Source organism: Eptatretus burgeri, chromosome 8 (assembly GCF_056783735.1).
Source record: "Eptatretus burgeri isolate ZD-2024b chromosome 8, Ebu_testis_v1, whole genome shotgun sequence".
Classification (NCBI taxonomy): domain Eukaryota; kingdom Metazoa; phylum Chordata; class Myxini; order Myxiniformes; family Myxinidae; genus Eptatretus; species Eptatretus burgeri.
In genome coordinates this window covers 105,531,854-105,552,133 of record NC_140968.1, presented here as the reverse complement: position 1 = coordinate 105,552,133, position 20,280 = coordinate 105,531,854, and the positions used below count along the sequence as shown (strand labels likewise).

General features: G+C 46.0%; 1 protein-coding gene across 3 annotated transcripts in view; it reads left to right on the top strand.

The window, feature by feature from the left end:
* LOC147022485 (neurabin-2-like) overlaps positions 1–18,288 on the top strand; it is a 262,931-nt gene extending 244,643 nt beyond the window's left edge. For all 3 annotated transcript variants that reach the window (XM_085893427.1, XM_085893426.1, XM_085893425.1), the window contains one exon: positions 13,347–18,288. In XM_085893427.1, the coding sequence (XP_085749553.1) occupies positions 13,347–13,457 (111 nt within the window). In that variant the 3' untranslated portion in view covers positions 13,458–18,288. The remainder of the gene's footprint in view (positions 1–13,346) is intronic.
* The last annotated feature ends 1,992 nt before the right edge of the window (positions 18,289–20,280 follow it).

Genomic DNA, 20,280 nt, shown 5'->3' with positions numbered 1-20,280 from the left:
TAAGTACCCGCGCGGGTAACCTACCGAGGGACCGTACCTCGGCGAAGGACTGCTTGGACACTAAATGCTTAAGCGGTCCGTTCCGTTCTGGGATAACCGAGCGGGTATGATCGCCAGACCTCGCCGGACCCGATTCTATTTATTGGCTATTTAAAAACCAACGACATTCCGAGTGCAAGATGAGGCAGTTCAACGAGGGAATGGACGCAACGAACAGGTTTACATTCACACAAGGACATTTATTATAATAAAGCACATATGCAATTTAACAAGGCAAAACACGTATGCAATTATACAAGCAATAAAAGCACGATGAAAGAACTACAACCGTCTACTTATTATGTACAGTCACTTGCACTTAACAGCAGTTCCTACTTCTTAGACGGGACCACAGACACACGTACGCACACACACACTCCCAAGAAATGGTGGCAGAGGCCTTTAATAACCAGCTCCAGCTCGGAGGACAGGTGAGCTGAAACCCAGAGCCTATCTCGAACCTCTCCACCTCGTGTGGTCTTCAAGTTGTTCGGACCCGTGCTCCAGCGAGAGCAAGCTGGATCCAATCGCCGAGCCGCGAATCCTCCCGCGCTTCTCAACACGTGCTGGTGAGACGAGGCACCGATCCTTCCCGCCGATGCGTCACTTCCCCGAAGAACCACCTCCAAGAAGAGGTTGATGAGTCGCACCAAGCCGGGAACCAAAATGGAGAACAAAGAGCTCCACAAACCAAGAAGAAGCCACCACTCGCAGCTCGAGCCGATCGACCGGCTTAACTTCCTTCCAAACAGGGCAGCTTGAAGCAAAAAGCTTTCCCAAGCCAAGCAAAAGCCGAAGCTCACGGAACCATCAAAGCAAAGAGCCTCCAAAAAGCCTCTTTCCGAGTCAGGCCTCAGCAGAAGCTCACTGAGCCAGCCGAGGAAAAAGCTTCCGAAGGCCTCAACCCTAACCCAAGCCAAACAGGACCCGAAGGTCTGCTGAACGACTACTCTCTGCCGAAGCAAAAAGCTTACTGCCCTTCCAACTCTGCCCCCGAACAAAAGAGACGATCTCCTCTTTATTCTTCTCCCGCCCTTCCCCCACTCCCGGCGTGACTCATGACTCATGCCCTCGTGCTCCATCCCCCGCTCAGCCACTGGTGGGAGGGAGTTGTTGACATCATGAGTCAGGGACGGCAGGGTTCTTCTTGCTCTTCGCAGAAGAGGGGGAGGGATGTCTCCATTGTTCGTTCCCTAACTATTAAATCGATCCGCAGCGCATCTAATCGATTTCTGAACATTTAAACAATGAAAGGTGAGCTATCGAGGGAACAAGCACTTATCGACATAGCTGACTAAAGGAACCTGTATGTTGTGTGCAATCGAATTCCCAAGTTCGTAACACGACCCCCTCCCCTTTTTACAGACTCGTCCCGAGTTGTTAAATTTTCGTGTGACCAGCATGTGTAAGTTTTCCCCGAGTACGTTCTACCTTCGGATCCCTGAGTGCGATATTTTTTATGTGTCCCAAAAATAAATAACCTAATGCGCTGCGTAACTAACTAAACAAACTCTCACAGAATCATTCGGACAACTTAACTAAAATTTCCGCGCTAAAACAAACAAACATGCAGGTGAGGTTCCACATATTTACAATTTTCACTCAACTTATCCATTACTTAACCATTGCCCAGGACTTGTGATCTGTGAAAGGGGAGAAGGTAAAAGTCATTTCGAAGTTCATTGATGCAGGGGAATGGTTGCAGATGGTCGCAAAACACAAATGAGCGTGATGGATGCACGGGCTGCCTGCAGGGCAGTCATTGCAAAACTGGATGGTCCTGGTGCACATGGTGATGGATGGATACAGGGGTAAATGCAAACAAGGGCAGCAGGCATGGGGTCATGGCAGAGGCAGGCAAACTAGGCCTGGCAAGGCAAGTCCATGCAGAACAGGCGGCTGCAGCACAACAGGCCGGCAATGAAGCTGGCCGGCCTCTGGTGTGGTTCCATCAGGTTTGGAGGGAATGCGGTGGTGCCAGCCGCTTTGAAGGCGGGCTCAGACCTAGCCTACTGTCTCCCTCCACTCTATCGCCTTTCCATGTCTCTGTCCATACCCACTCCCTTAATTTTCCACACAACAAAACTTAGCCCCTCTTTATTTTTATTATTTTTATTTCCCTTTTATAATTGTCTCCCTAACCCACTTTATCGTCATTGTCCGGCTAGCCTATCATGTCTACCTAGCCTACTCCCAACCCCTATGTTCCCTCTCTGGAGGGGAATAGGGAGAGACTAGCGTCCTGTCTCGAGGCCCAATGAAGCCTCAGAATGGCCTCCTCAGAGTTCAGCGATCTCCCAAGGTGAGTCCAGCGGCCTACAACGAGCGAAGGGATGGATGGTGCAAAGGGGTACATCTCCTATGTACGCTAACATTCATTAACCTGAAACTACCCCGGGGCTTTCCAAAAACGCCTCACACTTTAAAACTATCGGTTCTAGAAACCATGATTCCCGTCATCTGTGTTGGTCTCCAATATAAATTTGGGCCTTGCCCTCAAATTTTCATTCGTGCCCTCACACAATTTCCTGGCTGGGCAGCGTGGCTCAACTGGCAGGAACTCCCCCTCTGCCGAACTCTAACCATGGTACCCACAGGCCCGCAGGCTGCCTCCGAGCCTAGCTGCTCCCTACAACGTGGGGGGTTGCCCTCTCTGGCATTGCTCCCCTCTGATGCCCACGTGGCGTGTTGATGCCTCGGGTCCTTTTCCGACGGGTCGCCCGTGCCCACTACACTATCCCGGCCCCTCTTGGGCCCTTGGCCTACTCTGGCAGGCTAGTCCGGTGCCCGGGGTGCCCACTTAACAAAACTCACCTTTCCACAGCCACGCTCCCAGCCGGTCAATGAACTCTTGCACCCCTCCAAACGGGTTTCGTGCCTTCTCTCGATACCAACAAAAAAACGACCTCCTGTTAATAAATTTTAATTACCCACAAGCTAACATTACACTGACCCCGGGGTCTCTTGGGTGGGAATCACTCCTCCCCCCAACCAGTCATTCGCACAACGCATACCACATTCGCTCCACTCACACACTTGGGCCCACTGTCCCACACTCATTCCTCACACACTTTCCATTTCACAACTCACACCAACACTCTATACTGCCATCCTTCCTAACTAAATCCCCTGACTAACTCGTGCTCCCTCGTCATCCCTTAAAACTCATGCACGTTCCATCTACTCTACGTGGCTAAACTACGTCCCCGCTACACATTTCCATGTCTGTCCATGTCTCCAAAAAAAAAAAATCCAAACATTCCCATTTCCTAAATCTAAACTGAAATCCCTCTAACTAATCCATTCCACGGGTTCCATGAGGAACAACCCATGTCCCCATGAAGCCGATCTAACTAACTCTAACCCATCCCCCTAACTAGTAGTTCCTGTGCCCCCTAGACGGCGGGGTCTTCCACCCCTTGCCCAGGGAATCCTGTTCACGCGAAGCGAGGCTTGCTTTTTTTTTTCCATGCGTACACCAGCGCGGCAACTCGCAACCTGCGCTCTTTCCCCGTGACGTCATGGCAGCTGTTCGCGTTTCTCGCACCTCGTCCCTTATCGGACGGCACCATCCGGCAGGGATTTCCCTCCTGCCGAATTCCAACCATGCAGCCACGACGTCACCCTGCGCATCCAAAGCAAACCTCGCGTTTCGAGGGGTTCCCCACGCAAGCACATGTGCTCTGCTCGTCGGAGCTTCACACACACTCGCCTGGAGAACCCATCCGGTCCAAATCCATATCCAGCCTAGCTTCTGTCCATCCCGCGGGATTGGCTAATCCACGGCGTGAGTTTCCGGACCGGGCTTCACTCCCGCAGGCGCGCACGTGGCGGCCTTGCGCGTTGCACGGCACGGACTCCACGCGCGCTGCCGTGCAAACCCGGCACGGTTCCCAAAATAGCTACGGCCGCTACTCGGCCTTTGCCCCTCATCTGTCGCATTCGTCGTCACCATTCAACGCGCACACTCCTGCGTGCCACGACGCTCATACACCTCACCATGGCACTCGGACACGCGGTTGTGCCCTCTCGCATACCAACCGCCATTTCTCTTTCATATCGTGACCTCACACACGCGGTTTCTTTCACACATGGCACTTCTCCCTTAAACACCTTTTCACTCACGCATCGTGCTTCTTCCAGCACGCATTTCGCCACACTCATAACCACACTCACCGGGACGACCACGCTGAGGATTTGCGTCACCACAAGGGTTCCCGGGGCCTCCAAACCCCCCAAGCTCCACGTGCACCCGTTAACAGCACTCGCCCCCTCTACCTCGCAAGGCTCGACCGGACTCTCCTCATCGCGATCCGACTCAAGGGGGCACAGTCCTTCCCCTCGTTCCTGAAGGAGGCCATCCTGCTGCTTGCATCGGGTCACAACACATTCCACCAGCTCACCCCCATTGTCCTCCACTACCTTTGTGTGTATGTGTTCGTTTTTAGTTTCTTCCACCCCGTCCAATTCGTCCTCTATCTCCCGTATCTCTGTTTCCGTGATTTGCATTTCCGTCACCTTGTTCGTTTCCTTTGTCTCCACTATTATTTATGCCGTCGTCACCTCGTGTCTTGTCTTACACGATTCGGTCTCCCCTTTTTAATTTTTCCCTCGCCGTCACCGTCACTCTCTTTCTGCCGTTACGAGTCTCGTCCAACACGTCTCCTGCATTATTTTGTCCTCCACCGCGGGACCGACACAGTCCACACTCCCCCTCAGCTCGCTTGCTCCAGCACGTGGCGCCGCCATTTTGAGCTTCACTGCCCGCGTTTCGCTCCTCGCAACCGCCATTATTGCCTTTTGCCCAGCTCGGAGATTCAGCCCCATGCGCTGCATTTCACCCCGCATTTCTTTCATTTCCTCTTTCATAAGTTTCACATTCGTTTTCATGCCATCTTTTGTGGCCATGTTATCCTTCATCTCTTTTATAGACTGCATCATCTGCATCAACATTTCCCCCACTTGGCTGATCTCAGCCGACCCCGACGAAGCCGAATCGCCTCGGTCGGTCGCGGTTTTGCTGGGGGCCGGGGAGGGATTTTGACGGAGGAGGGAGGGGGGGTGTCATACACCGCGGCCACCGGCGCTGCGCCCATTGCGGACTCTGCATTTATTTGCGGGGAATAGTCAACCTTCATAATGTGAGTGTCCTGCATGATCATTTCGCCCTGAGCCATGATTTCTAACATTTCTAAATTCATTACCCCCTGCTCCCGTTCGCCTTGAACTGCCATCTTGCGTATCGGAAATAATATTAACTCGGAATTTAATGGAACCGGAGAGTCGCCTCGCACACCCTTGATCCGGTTCCGTTAATTTAGTGTGGAGGGATGAATCTGTACCCCACGTCCTGACACCAGTGTTGTAGATTTCCCGCCCGTCGGCGTGCGAACGACTGCATCTGACCAATTGCGGTCGCTTTGCCCACCGAACGGACAATCCAGTCGTGACGTTCTGGAACAACGCCAGAAACCAGTCACGGGTGGGTTTTTAATCCCACCACGGCCAAGCCCGTATTCTACCCGCGCGAAATAGCGTCAATCGCCGAATATCGATATACCTAAGTTCCCGCGCGGGTAACCTACCGAGGGACCGTACCTCGACAAAGGCATGCTTGGACACGAACCGCTTAAGCGGTCCGTTCCGTTCTAGGATAACCGACCGGGTATTATCGCCAGACCTCGCAGGACCCAATTCTATTTATCGGCTATTTAAAAACCAACTATATTTTGAGTGCAAGATGGGGCAGTTCAATGAGGGAATGTACGCAACGAACAGGTTTACATTCACACAAGGACATTTATTATAATAATGCATGTATGCAATTAAACAAGGCAAAACACGCATGCAATTATGCAAGTAACAAATGCACGACAAAAGAACTACAACCGTCTACTTACGATGTGCAGTCACTTGCACTTAACAGCAGTTCCTACTTATTAGATGGGCCCACAGACATACGTACGCACACACACACACACGCCCAAGAAGTGGTGGCAGAGGCCTTTAATAACGTGCTCCAGCTCGGAGGACAGGTGAGCTGAAACCCAGAGCCTATCTCGAACCTCTCCACCTCGTGTGGTCTTCAAGTTGTTCGGACCCGGGCTCCAGCGAGAGCGAGCTGGATCCAATCGCCGAGCCGCGATCCTTCCTGAGCTCCCGGGAATCCTGCCGCGCTTCTCAACACATGCTGGTGAGACGAGGTGCCAATCCTTCCCGTCGATGCATCGCTTCCCCGAGGAACTACCTCCCGCGCTTCTCAACACGTGCTGGTGAGACGAGGGGCCGATCCTTCCCGTCGATGCGTCGCTTCCCCGAGGAACCACCTCCAAGAAGAGGTCGATGAGTTGCACCAAGCCGGGAACCAAAATGGAGAACAAAGAGCTCCACGAACCAAGAAGAAGAAGCCATCATTCACAGCTCGTGCCGAGCGACCGGCTTAACTTCCTTCCAAACAGGGCAGCTTGAAGCAAAAAGCTTTCCCGAGCCAAGCAGAAGCCGAAGCTCACGGAACCATCAAAGCAAAGAGCCTCCAAAAAGCCTCCTCCCGAGCCAGGCCTCAGCCGAAGCTCACTGAGCCAGCTGAAGCAAAAAGCTTCCGAAGGCCTCAACCCTAACCCAAGCCAAACAGGACCCGAAGGTCTGCTGAACGACTACTCTCTACCGAAGCAAAAAGCTTACTGCCCTTCCAACTCTGCCCCCGAACAAAAGAGACGATCTCCTCTTTATTCTTCTTCCGCCCTTCCCTCACTCACGGCGTGATTCATGTCTCATGCCCTCGTGCTCCATCCCCCGCTCAGCCACGGGTGGGAGGGAGTTGTTGACATCATGAGTCAGGGACGGCAGGGTTCTTCTTGCTCTTCGCAGAAGAGGGGGAGGGATGTCTCCATTGTTCGTTCCCTAACTATTAAATCGATCCGCAGCGCATCTAATCGATTTCTGAACATTTAAACAATGAAAGGTGAGCTATCGAGGGAACAAGCACTTATCGACATCGCTGACGAAAGGAACCTGTATGTTGTGTGCAATCGAATTCCCAAATTCGTAACAATATGTGTATATGTATATGTATATATATATATATATATATATATATATATATATATATATATATATATATATATATAGATATATATATATAGATATATATATATATATATATATATATATATATATATATATATATATATATAGATATATATATATGCCCGAGTTAGAATAGGTGTACCATATCCCTGTGTCGTAAGAGGCGACCAGGGTTGCGTCAGGAAGGGCATTAGGCGTAAAACCTGTGCCAAATCATGATGCGGATCATAACGGATGATCCGCTGTGGCGACCCCTAACGGGAGCAGCCGAAAGAAGAAGATATATATGTGTGTGTATATATATATATATATATATATATATATATATATATATATATATATATATATATATATATGTATATATATATATATATATATATATATATATATATATATATATATATATATATATATATATATATATATATATATATATATATATATATATATATATATATATATATATATATATATATATATATATATATATATATATATATATATATATATATATATATATATATATATATATATATATATATATATATATATATATATATATATATATATATATATATATATATATATATATATATATATATATATATATATATATATATATATATATATATATATATATATATGTATATATATATATATATATATATATATATATATATATATATATATATATATATATATATATATATATATATATATATATATATATATATATATATATATATATATATATATATATATATATATATATATATATATATATATATATTGTTGTAGTTTCCCACCCGTCGGTGTGCGAGCGACCGCTTTTAGCCAATGATGGCCGCTCTCGCCCACCAATCGGGCAAACCGAGTCGCAGCTTTCGGATTAATGCTGAAATCCAGCCACGGGTGTGTCTTTAATCACGCCGAAAATCAGCCAGCTATTCTGTCCGCACGCGACAGGGTCAGATTGCCGAATTGTCGATTTACCTAAGTATGCGCGCAGACAGAAATGCCGGGGATTTACACCTCGACGCGACCTGCATGGAAACGAGCCGCTAAGCAGCTCGCTCCATTTGCGATTTGCCGAGCGGTGTATATCGCCAAGCCCTGCTGGATCCGATTACTTATCGGTTATTAAGAACCAACTATATTCCAAACTTAATTATGGCAGTTCAATTGAGGGAAGAGGATGCAACGAGCAGGTGAACATTCACACAAGGACATTTATTTACAAAGCACGTATGCAATCAGGCAAGGCAAACACGCATGCAATTATGCAATCAACAAAAGCACGACAAAAGAACTACAACCGTGCTGATATTATCTACACACATGCACTTCACAAGTTACTACTTGACAGACACTGCTCCATCATATTCATTCAAAGAAAACCCCAGGAAAGGCAAGGGGTAGAACTGGACTTCGTGGGTCTTTATAGTTCACGGAGCCGTGGAGACCACAAGTGCTCCGAGAGGCTGGGCTGGTTACCTGTCACCCTCGTGGTGACTAGCTGGGGCGACCCTCGTTGTCTCGTTGGCACGGCAGTTGACGCCGCGCCACTTGGTTGGCCCAGGTCCTGCCGTGCGGTCTGATGGTTCGGGCCTATCCGACGACGCCTCAGAGGAATGAACGGGCCTTTGCTCTTTCAGAGTTGATGCTCTCTCTAAGAGTCCGCTCGTTCCTCCGCATCTGCTCGGATCGTCCCGAGGTCGGACCGTTCTGTTGCTGGCTGGCGACCTCTCTCCGGCTTTCTCCAAAAACCTGCAGCTCCGCGCGGCACGGCAGGCTGGCTGTGCTCCGAGCTCCGACTGCCCTGCGCTGGACTCGCTCCTTGGCTCCAAGCTCCCTTCTCCTCGGCTCTCTCTGACTGAACTCCAGGGCGAACCCAGACCTCCACCTACTGCAGCTCCCCGACCGACCGCAGGCAAAACCTCAACTAACTCGCTTGGCGTTCCAGCGCGCCTTTTTATGGAGTCCGTGGGTGAGGTCTGATCCTTGACCTCTCACCCTTCACCCCTCGCTGGCTCCGCCCATTTTGATCTTTTGATCCGATCGCAAGTCATGCGAAGAAAGCGGACGTTGCAGAGATCATCCTTCCCATGCGGATGTTGCAGAGATCATCGGCCCTCGCCCCAACTTGGGAGTCCTCGTGTCTGGTGGCAGAGATGTTGTTCGTTGGTAGGATTTGCCGTGGCTGGCGAAAATATGGTGGCGTTTGTGGAGATGAAGGTGAGGCGATGTTGTGGTTGCTTTGTGGTGGGGATGGCGTGGTTGTTGAGATAGTGGTTGTGGTTGGCGCTGTGATGGGGATGGTGTGGTTGTTGAAAGGTGGTTGTTCCAAAATAACGATAGTAAAAGATATGCCTGGTGTTGGCTTAATGGTTAGGGTAGTGGGCTTGGGATCCCAGGGTCCTGAGTTCAAATCCCGCTGAGCTGTTGAATTAACACCAGGTGGGGTTTACTCTGCCTGTCATCCTTCCGAGGTCGGCAAAATGAGTGCCAGCATGCTGGTATACTGTGTCGGAGTGGCGACCCGTCCAGGATTGTTCCCAATAGCCAAGGAGACTGCTTCGGCGGCACCAACGCTCTGCACAGAGTATGGTCCTAATGGATGGATGGATAGTAAAAGAATAACGGCTGACTCAAAGATCACTGCCCGGTTACAAGAATAAACCCTTTAAACATCGATGGTGAAATCTAATCTGAACACACACTTATTGACATAACTGATCTCTGGTAAACCTGAATGGTGTTCTGTGAATTTCTACAACCGTAACAATATATATATATATATATATATATATATATATATATATATATATATATATATATATATATATATATATATATATATATATATATACAGTAGACTAGGTGTAAGTCGTCACCATCGGGACCTAGAAAAAAGTGACGACTTAGAAATGTGACGACTTACGCGTATACGAACATTCATGATGACTGTGGGGTGAAGGATGAAGTCGCGCGTGGCCTGGACACATATGTGTGAGAGCCGGCTATTGTGCCAAAAGGAAAACACAATCCTCGGGGCATAGGTGGGGGTGAGTTGGTGAGTTGGAAAGTGATCAAGCAAAGATGGAATTCATGAATCAGTTTTTCAAAAGTAAAGATAATGAACAACTCTGTAAGACAACTCGTTTACCATCGGTGATGGTATGGTGACAAATTACATGACACAGTCATCGTGGTGATGATTACCACTCAATGCCTATGTGTAAGTGAGTGCGGTAATGTACAAAACAAGCCAATATAAAACCATGATCGGACTTCAACACGAAGCTCGATTGATCCTTTACTTCTTCGCGAAGTAATCCGTTATGTTTGACTGCCTCAAACTCTTGGGCATCTGGTGCATGAGAAAGGATTCAAACCGGTCATTGTATTCCATGATGTTGGCTGGGCAATCCTCCACCGAAAGACAGTATCGGCCGAATCGGCCGAAACCGAATATTTGGCTGAGCCGACATTTGCCGAAACCAGATGATGAGCGCGTCATCGACATCTTCAAAGGACACACATTTCACGCATTTCACACTTCCCACCGGCCTCACGATCTTCTCCACTTGTCCAAATATCTTGCCCTTATTCTTCAAGATATCGTTCAATGTCTGCCGTTTGATGTCCAACTTCTCAGCTATGTCTGTTTTCTTCATCAGTGGATTTGCCTCGCAAAACTGGATAATGTCGTATTTTTCTTGGTAGGTTTTAGTTGTAAGCTTACGCTTAGTCGCCATTGTCCTGCCTGCAGTGCGATCAACGTGTGTACGCAGTTATAAATAACCTATCACTGGCGGTGTAAACCAATGTGCGAGCATCACGATTCCATGAAATCGGGCTTCTCACGAGGCAGCAGTTCCGTGTGACGAGTTAGGAGTGGTAATTTACTTGAGTTTCCATTAGGCCAAAAAAAAAAAATGTTGCATTGGCGTAACGGGTCACTGAAAAATAGGGGAGGTCGGTCGGGATCTTTTTTTTTTTTTTTTTTTCCCTAATAAATCCCTTCCAAAATCTCCCCCAGCTCGAGTACCACCCTTTTTGTCGGCGGGTTCTGTCCGAAACACTTCCGGGTTTTTGCGATCGCGATCGCAATCAACAAGATACTTGAAAACGATAGCAAAACAACAAAAATAGCAATAAAATAGGGTTGGCAAAATTTTTCGAGAGCAAAAAAACAAAAAAAAAACGTAGGGTCGGCGGAATTTTTAGGGTCGGGCGGGTTACGCCAATGCAACATTTTTTTTTTTTGGCCTTACGTGGGAATGGACAACATCTGACGACTTCGACGAAGTGACGACTTAGAGAGAGATGACCCTTTATTCAAAGGGATTTAACATGAAATAAATTCGGGACTTTTTGACGCTGCCGACTTAGGCGAAGTGACGAGTTACACGCTGCCTACTTACACCTAGTCTACTGTATATATATATATATATATATATATATATATATATATATATATATATATATATATATATATATATATATATATATATATATATATATATATATATATGTATATATATGTATATGTGTGTGTGTGTGTGTGTGTGTGTGTGTGTGTGTGTGTGTGTGTGTGTGTGTGTATATGTATATGTATGATGTTTGGTACTACAGAACTTTAATATGGATATATATATATATATATATATATATATATATATATATATATATATATATATATATATATATATATATATATATATATATATATGCGAGGTGTGTTCAAAAAGTATCCAACCTTTGTTCATAAAAAATACTCGTATCCAGATACAACAAACTTACACTAATCTCCTTCAAAGTAGTCCCCTTGGGCTGCCACACACTTCTCCCAACGGTTCTGCCACTGTCGGAAGCAGCGCTGGAACGCCTCTTTTGGGATGGCGCGCAGCTGGTCCGTCGCATTCCGCATGATGACTTCTCTGGACTGAAATCTGGTCCCTTTCAGGGGCATTTTCAGCTTGGGGAAAAGCCAGAAGTCATACGGAGCCATGTCGGGAGAGTAGGGAGCCTGATGAAGCACAGGTGTGTTGTGTTTAGCCAGGAAACTCTGTATCAAATGTGAAGAATGGGCGGGTGTGTTATCGTGATGGAGCTGCCAATTGACCGCTGCCCACAGGTCCGGCAGTTTGCATCGCACAGCGTCACGAAGGCGATGCAGTACCTCTTGGTAATATCCTGCATCAGCAGGGTCCTCACTTGGTCAATGAGGATCTCATTTCGGGATGTTGAGGGCCTACCAGAACGTGCTTCACTGTCCACTGATGTGCGACCATCTTTGAAGCGGTTCTACCACTCTTTTATCTGTGTGGTGCCCATTGCTTCGTTCCCGAAGGCCTGTTGAATCTTGCGTTCATTTCGACTTGGGAATCGCCAAGCTTTGCAGAAAATTTGATGCAGTAGCCTTGTTCAAGTTTTTCCGTCATTTTGTCAAAAACGAAAATCCGACGGCGCTCACTTACACTTCCTCACTCATCGGCGGTCTGTCGGCGACTGACAGCTTCTGCGGGCGGGAAAATGTTCACGCATTTGAATTAGGATTGTCTACATACGTGCACCAAACCACGCCTCCCTAGCTTAATTTGTTTATGCACGAAAAATTAAGGTTGGATACTCTTTGAACACACCTCGTATGTATGTGTATATATATATATATATATATATATATATATATATATATATATATATATATATATATATATATGTATATATATATATATATATATATATATATATATATATATATATATACTGTTTTAACAGCTCTGAAATTTACATTATTTTTCCGTTTTTGTAACCTAAACTTTTTTGTTTTTTAACCTCTGACAGTTTACCGCTTAGCTTTGTACCATTTCAGGTTATTCACTGGACTTCAACTGCTTAGATTTCAGTAAAAACTGGAAAAATGGAGGTGTTCTAAAACTTTTGACCGGTAGTGTTCATCTATATACACATACAGAGAGAGAGAGAGAGAGAGAGAGAGAGAGAGAGAGAGAGAGAGAGAGAGAGAGAGAGAGAGAGAGAGAGAGAGAGAGAGAGAGATATAGACAGAGACAGAGACAGAGACAGAGACAGAGACAGAGACAGAGACAGAGACAGAGACAGAGACAGAGACAGAGACAGAGACAGAGACAGAGACAGACAGAGATATCTCGATGATTAGTAAGATTATCGTCCTTATTTCATTTCCATCTCAACAGGCCCTCGGAGTCTCCAATCGGGAGGAGAGAATGCTCATCAAGAGGCACCTGAAGGACCTACGTACCTTGAAAAATGAGGGAACGAGAGTGCCCGCAGCAGGACAATGTTGAGTGGCTGTGCTTCGAGTTGTCTTGCGGGGAATGCAACAGGAGAGTTCATCCACCACCAAATGAGGTTTCCGCTCGTCCTGAGATGCAGGCGTGACCTTTTATGATGGATGCTCAGATCAATGGAACAATGGTTTGGGTTGAGTCGGACCTGTGTGTGCCGCGTGCCAGTTGCATGTGGATGTGTGACATCGCGACAGAGGCGGTTGAGTGCTGTAAATTGCAATGAGACCTTAGGCTGGACTTTGACCGATGCCTGATGTGTGGTCGTGTAAATGGGTTTTAGAGAATATTCTTTTTCATTTTACCAGTCTTTGTGTTTCATTAGCTTACAAGCACTCCCTCGATGAAAATGAGCGCTTGTGCAGATTCACTTTTTACTCACATTGACATTGACAAGCATCAAATGCAGTAAATACGTTTTTAATACCTGACTGAGCTGTGTTGTCTGAGGGAGGAGAACCATTGATTGCACTAAATACCATTGATTGTCAATGTCAATTGTGTGTGTGTGTGTGTGTGTGTGTGTGTGTGTGTGTGTGTGTGTGTGTGTGTGTGTGTGTGTGTGTGTGTGTGTGTGTGTGTGTGTGTGTGTGTGTGTGTGTGTGTGCGCGCGTGTGTGTGTGCTACATGGTAATGGTGTTGATTATTTTTAATCATTGGGATCATGATATTTATATGTCCATCGGTGCCATTTTGTGCTCATTACTGTGCGGTTATGCATACGCCTCATCACGATTTGTCACATCTTTTAAAAGACACCAACTAATGAGAAGGTTCTGTTTTGAAGTGCTGTACCTGTCGAACATGGACACCTGCACGCAACCTCACAAAGCCAAGGAGCCTTTGCATTGAGACAAATACCTGACCGCTATGTTCGCACCCTTTCTTGCTGTCTTGTATTCCAAGTGCTCATATTGCTTCATTGTGATACATGTACACATCATTCCTTTTGATGTCGTTGAGGTCACATGACACGTTCAGCAACTCGAGGTATTGTTGAGATCAGGTGATGGTGCAGATGTATTTGTATTTGGTCTATCAGAAGTGTAAAGTTTATTTCATGTGTGGTCGTTTCTGGGGTATTGTTGTCCGCATGCACGAGGATACTTTACACAAAGCCCTGCATCATGTTTAAATGAACATTTGGGTATATTGTGTTCTCTTTTCGGCTCATAGAAGAGTGAAACGACAGATGCTGGTTGGGACACTGGACTATGTTTCGACGATGATAGAAATACTACACAAGTGCACAGTAGAGGATCAGGGAGTGGAGACCAACTCGGGAATAGGTTTGGGAGACACCATAAGGTGGTGGTGGCCGTGAGTCGCGAAGGAGTGGACATGAGACGGCAGATCGGGAATCTGTTCCACAGAGTAGAGAAAATGCGATGGAAGAATTTCAAGAGAGACTCGGGAAGGGTAATGAACCAGGCGTTTCTGGAAGAACGTGTTCGCTCTCGGGCTGCTGGGGATCGGTGAGGATGGAAAGTGAACTGAAGAAACGTCAGGTCACCCACGTGGCTGTGGTGAAGAAATAGCGTCTTAGGTCGAACCTCCTGCCGATAACTCGGAGTGTGAAGTTATTTTTCTGATAGTGAATGGTATACTGTATTGCCATTGTGGGACGCACACACACTTGGTAGTATCGGAAGAATTTTATTTTAGACTTTATTTGCATGAAACTGGTACATTTATATCGACGGTGGTCTTGGGCTCATGGTGCATGGTCTGTGCATCACGCACAACGACATCAGGAAGCATGTGAACGCCGTCACAAGAATTCATAAATGCTTGTGAACACCATCACAGGTATTCATGGATGCTTGTGAACACCGTCACCTGAAATCAGGGATGCTTGTGAACACCGTCACATGAATTCATGGATACATGTGAACACCATCACAGGTATTCAGGGATGCTTGTGAACATCATCACAGGTATTGAGGGAATGCTTGTAAACATCATCACAGGTATTCAGGGATGCTTGTGAACATCATCACAGGTATTCATGGATGCTTGTGAACATCATCACAGGTATTCAGGGATGCTTGTGAACACCATCACAGGTATTCATGGATGCTTGTGAACGTAGACAGGTTGGCATAGCATTTAGGATTTGAACCGTGGGGTCCCAGCATCATGAGCTCAGGTGGGTTGAACATATATGAGGAGACTTCCTGATTCATCGATATGGCATGTGTTTGTAAAGGTTTAGCTTTAGATGTATAAACAATCAAAGTATAATTTAGTTTGTGTTTCACTGTGAGTGTTCTGTATTCAGGTAAATGCCCACTATAAACAGTGGGTATCATTTTAATTGTATGTACAGGTATACTCAGATGTCAAGTGCTAACGGTAATCAAGGTTAGTTCGCTTTGTTACACCTCTACTGAACCTGGTTGAAAGGTTACTCTCTCCACTCTATTTCCTGTATCTGACATATCCCTAGTAATGAAACAGGTCATTGTCCTTTTACCTCTCTCTCTCTCTCTCTCTCTCTCTCTCTCTCTCTCTCTCTCTCTCTCTCTCTCTCTCTCTCTCTCTCTCTCTCTCTCTCTCTCTCCCTCTCCCTCTCCCTCTCCCTCTCTCTCTCTCTCTCTCTCCCTCTCCCTCTCCCTCTCCCTCTCCCTCTCCCTCTCCCTCCCTCTCTCTTTCCCTCTTTCTCCCTCCCTCTCTCTTTCCCTCTCTCCCTCTCTCTCCCTCTCCCTCCCTCTCTCCCCTCTCTCCCTCTCTCTCCTTCTCTCTCCCTCTCCCTCCCTCTCCCTCTCCCTCTCCCTCTGTGCGTGTGCAAATACAGTATTTTGACTTTCCCTTCCTATTTTTACTTTATTTATTCCTTTCCTTTTTCACATACGTGCTGTCATATTGGTGCTTCCTGGCTCTAACAGCTGAACATCGACATCATGAGTGGTGCCGTTATAAACCTCCACAAATGCGGTGACCGTCGCTCCACCTCTGGCGGTGGCATGGTTATAAACATCCGCAAACGTGGTGACCGTTGCACCACCTCGAGTGGTAGCGTGGTTATAAACTTCCACAAATGCCGTGACCATTGCACCACCTCGGGTGGTCGCGTGGTTGTAAACCCTCACAAACATGGTGACCATTGCACCACCTCGGGTGGTCGCGTGGTTGTGAACCTTCACAAACGTGGTGACCGTTGCACCACCTCGAGTGGTAGCGTGGTTATAAACATCCACAAATGCCGTGACCGTTGCACCACCTCGGGTGGTCGCGTGGTTGTAAACCCTCACAAACATGGTGACCATTGCACCGCCGCTGGAGGTGACGTGGTTATAAACCTCCACAAATGGGATGACCGTCGCACCACCACTGCAGGTGGGTTGTGGTCCAGCCTTGCGGAGACTTCTCTCCTTGTTTATTTTCTCAGCGGGACCATTTTTACCTCCCAAAGTCCCCCAGGAACATTATTTTGCATAGTTCCCTTGAATTTGCAAACATTTCATGAAAACTTGTTTGTGGATCCATTCCTTCATCTGCTCATTCCATGAGGGTTGCCCTAACTCACACTTGTCTTGCAGAAAACCTTTTCCAAACCGTTTACTCTCATGAAGTTTCCGAATGTTTGAAACTTCTTCGAGGATGGTTGCTGCTGCAAGTTCTTACAATTCCGTACGAACCCTGAACCCTGCCATTTTGGGTGTTGATCTTTGAAACCCGAAACATCTTTCACTGTCCCTTAGACCTTTTGCAGTGTGTGTCCCCCATGTTTTTGTTCCAGTATGGGGTTGGATGGAAAAGCAATCGGATTCACGGTCGTTGTGAGATGAACGAGTCCTTGCAGGTACGCAGGGTATCTGTCCATGCTGTCGGGGGTATTCCTCAATGTTGTTTGGCCGTGGCCCCATTTTCCATCCCGTTTGGGTTCAACTTTTACTTGCAACAGTCAGATCTTTTGGTACGGTGGGTGCGATCAACCATTTTCTTGAACATGCTTGTAATTTATTTTGTTTTCACACAAGTTATTCGTTCCCGGTGTGTGTGTGTGCGTATGTGTGTTATTCACGCTACACTCCTGTTGGCACAGTTGGGTGTTTGAATGTGTATAATAAAGAAATCGTGCTGTAATAAGAATAAATGTACTATGGTATGCGACGCGTCACAATTTCATCGAAATGTTACATCTCTTTCTTCCTTTTTTTGTAGGTCAGGGCAAGAATTTGTAATTTGTTCAGGGTGCCGGCGAAAGCTCGCCTACTCTTAGCAAAGGACACCGTGGGACCTTTAACGTCCACCAACTAATTCCGGCAGACGGGGGCGCCCAGTTTAACGTCCATCCGAGGGACGACACACGCATCACCGAATCACCCTACCTGTGAAACACCGGGATGAGAGTTTGTGTCGAGGTCGGAATTCAAACCACTTTCTTTAGGAATAACCACATCCTTCCGTAACATTGGAGTTGGCTGGTTGTGGAATGCAAAAGGTCTCCCAGTTGGCATTGTGGTCGTGAAATCCAGGCGGTTTTGGAATCGAGTGGTTACGAAGGAAGGGTTTGCTGCGATAGGCAGTCTCAAAGTTTTGAGCACTTTTCTGTAACTTATTTTCATTTCACAATTGAGATGTTCTTCTTTCCACTTTTTACCATATTTTGCACCAAAGATGCACATGTGCCAAATGGCGTGCACGTGCACCACGATTTGCTTTTATTACTGTGTTCGGAGATGCTGTTCGAAACCATTTCATCGAGTCCAAGGAATCCTCGTGCCGTGGCATCTGCACAATATTATAATTGTGCCAAATGTAAGCGGCCATGGCGTGTTGCATGGTGCTGGTTGTGAATTGTTTAAAATAAAGCAAAGAAGCTCCCCTTATTTGCAGAGTTGTGTTTCGCATGAAGGTAAAATCGTTTTTCTTGATTATTCCAAAATATGTAAATTTGTCTCGTTCAGAGGGCTGTAGCAGAATATGGCCTTCGTCTTTTGGCGACTGGGATGACATTTTGTTCCAGCGTCATCACTCATTTGACGAAAAAGGGACGTTTCGTTCAGCCTCTTGGAAATGGACCCAGCTCACTTCCAAACTCGAGAGTTTCTCATCGAGCTTCCTTCGGAGCTTGAGTGGAACACCACGCACCTAAGGAGTGACGTGTTGTGTGCAACTCAATCCTCAAATAAATAAATAAAATCGTGACTCCTTTTTTTCCAACATGGCTGCCACACCACGTGACCGATGACTCCATAATTATCATTAAAACATTCCACATGAGTGGTGACACCTATGGTGAAAATTTCATGTCAATCAGCAAGTGGTTCCAGAGAAAAGGGAATAACAAAAAAATCAGACGTACACGTACACGCGTAAAGCACCGATCGCTGAACCCCGCCTTTCGCTTCACAAGCATGGACTAATGATATAAGATGCGTTTTTAAGTCTTCAAATGTACATCAGAGGCAGCTATGGACAATCAGAGCTATGCGGAGCGAAAAATATGATGGTGATTTAGGTGGCTGGAGGGAAAGACGTGGTCTGGTTAATGGGCGTTGCTTGTGATTCTTGGGGAAAGAGGGGAAGGCATGGTCTGAGGAATGGGTTTCGCTTATGACCCACAGACAGGAATTCAGATATATATATATATATATATATATATATATATATATATATATATATATATATATATATATATATATATATATATATATAAAATGAGAGAAGATGCGTTGTTCAGTCTTCAAATGTACATCAGAGGCAGCTATGGACAATCAGAGCTATGCGAAATGAAAATGATGGCAGCAATTTTTGGGCGGCTGGAGGGAAAGGCATGGCCTGCCTAATGGGCGGTGCTTGTGATGTTTGTTGTGAATTTGGAACATTTTCTAATACGAACTCTTGCTGGATAATCAATGAGTGCTTGTACCATATCTTTCATTTCAAGATTATAACTCATCCTGCTCTTATCCTTCATTACCTGCACCACTGAAGATGGAAGGAGGAAGTAAAGAAACAGTTAGGTCATCTAAGAGTAGACCATAAGGGCACTCGGTAGAGCACATACCACCACCACACAATGCCTGATCCACGAGAACATATCGGGCCCATTACATTTTTGAAATATCATGGTATATAGTACTATATCGTTTTTGGCCCTATCTCTCAATGGTGAAGAATCACTTAAAAAGTTGTCGTCGTCGGATCCGGATCTTCACCAAAATGTAGTCATTTCATCCTTGTCACACACCCAACCTGTACACAAAATTTCATCCGGATCCATGCACAACTTTTTGAGATATCATGTACACAAACGAACAAACAGTCATTTCCCATCAGACGCTCAACAAATTATAACAAAAGGTTTTTCAGTGTTTTTCTTACCTTCTGGGTGTTTTAAACGACAGAATAAAAATTTACCAAAATCTGACCACCGGAAGTGGGTTAAAACTGGCTCAGTTCCAAGATGGCCGCCCCAGCCCTGAAAATCAGGAAGGCGGCCGTAACTTCCTTATTGTAAGGTGTAGAACAATCATTTTGGTTTCTAACCTCGGGTTTTAAGGGTCAAGAAATTCATTGGTACCAATGGATTTATGACTTGGTCGATCGAATCCGTAAATCCAAGATGGCGTCCAACAACAATGAATTAAGGCACCTTCCAATAACTCCCATATTATTTCACCTGCAAATCAGTTTTAGGGCCAAAGAATGCAAATATCCGTGTTTTTAGAGTAAATTTTAATGACATGTTTCAGAGAGTACACTGAAGAAATCAGTGGAAGATCCAAACATAGCAGCCATCGCTTGGCTGCCGAGGTTTTCGATGTTGGTGTAGTTCTTGCCTGGTAAAGTGAATGCATTTGCATAGGATTGG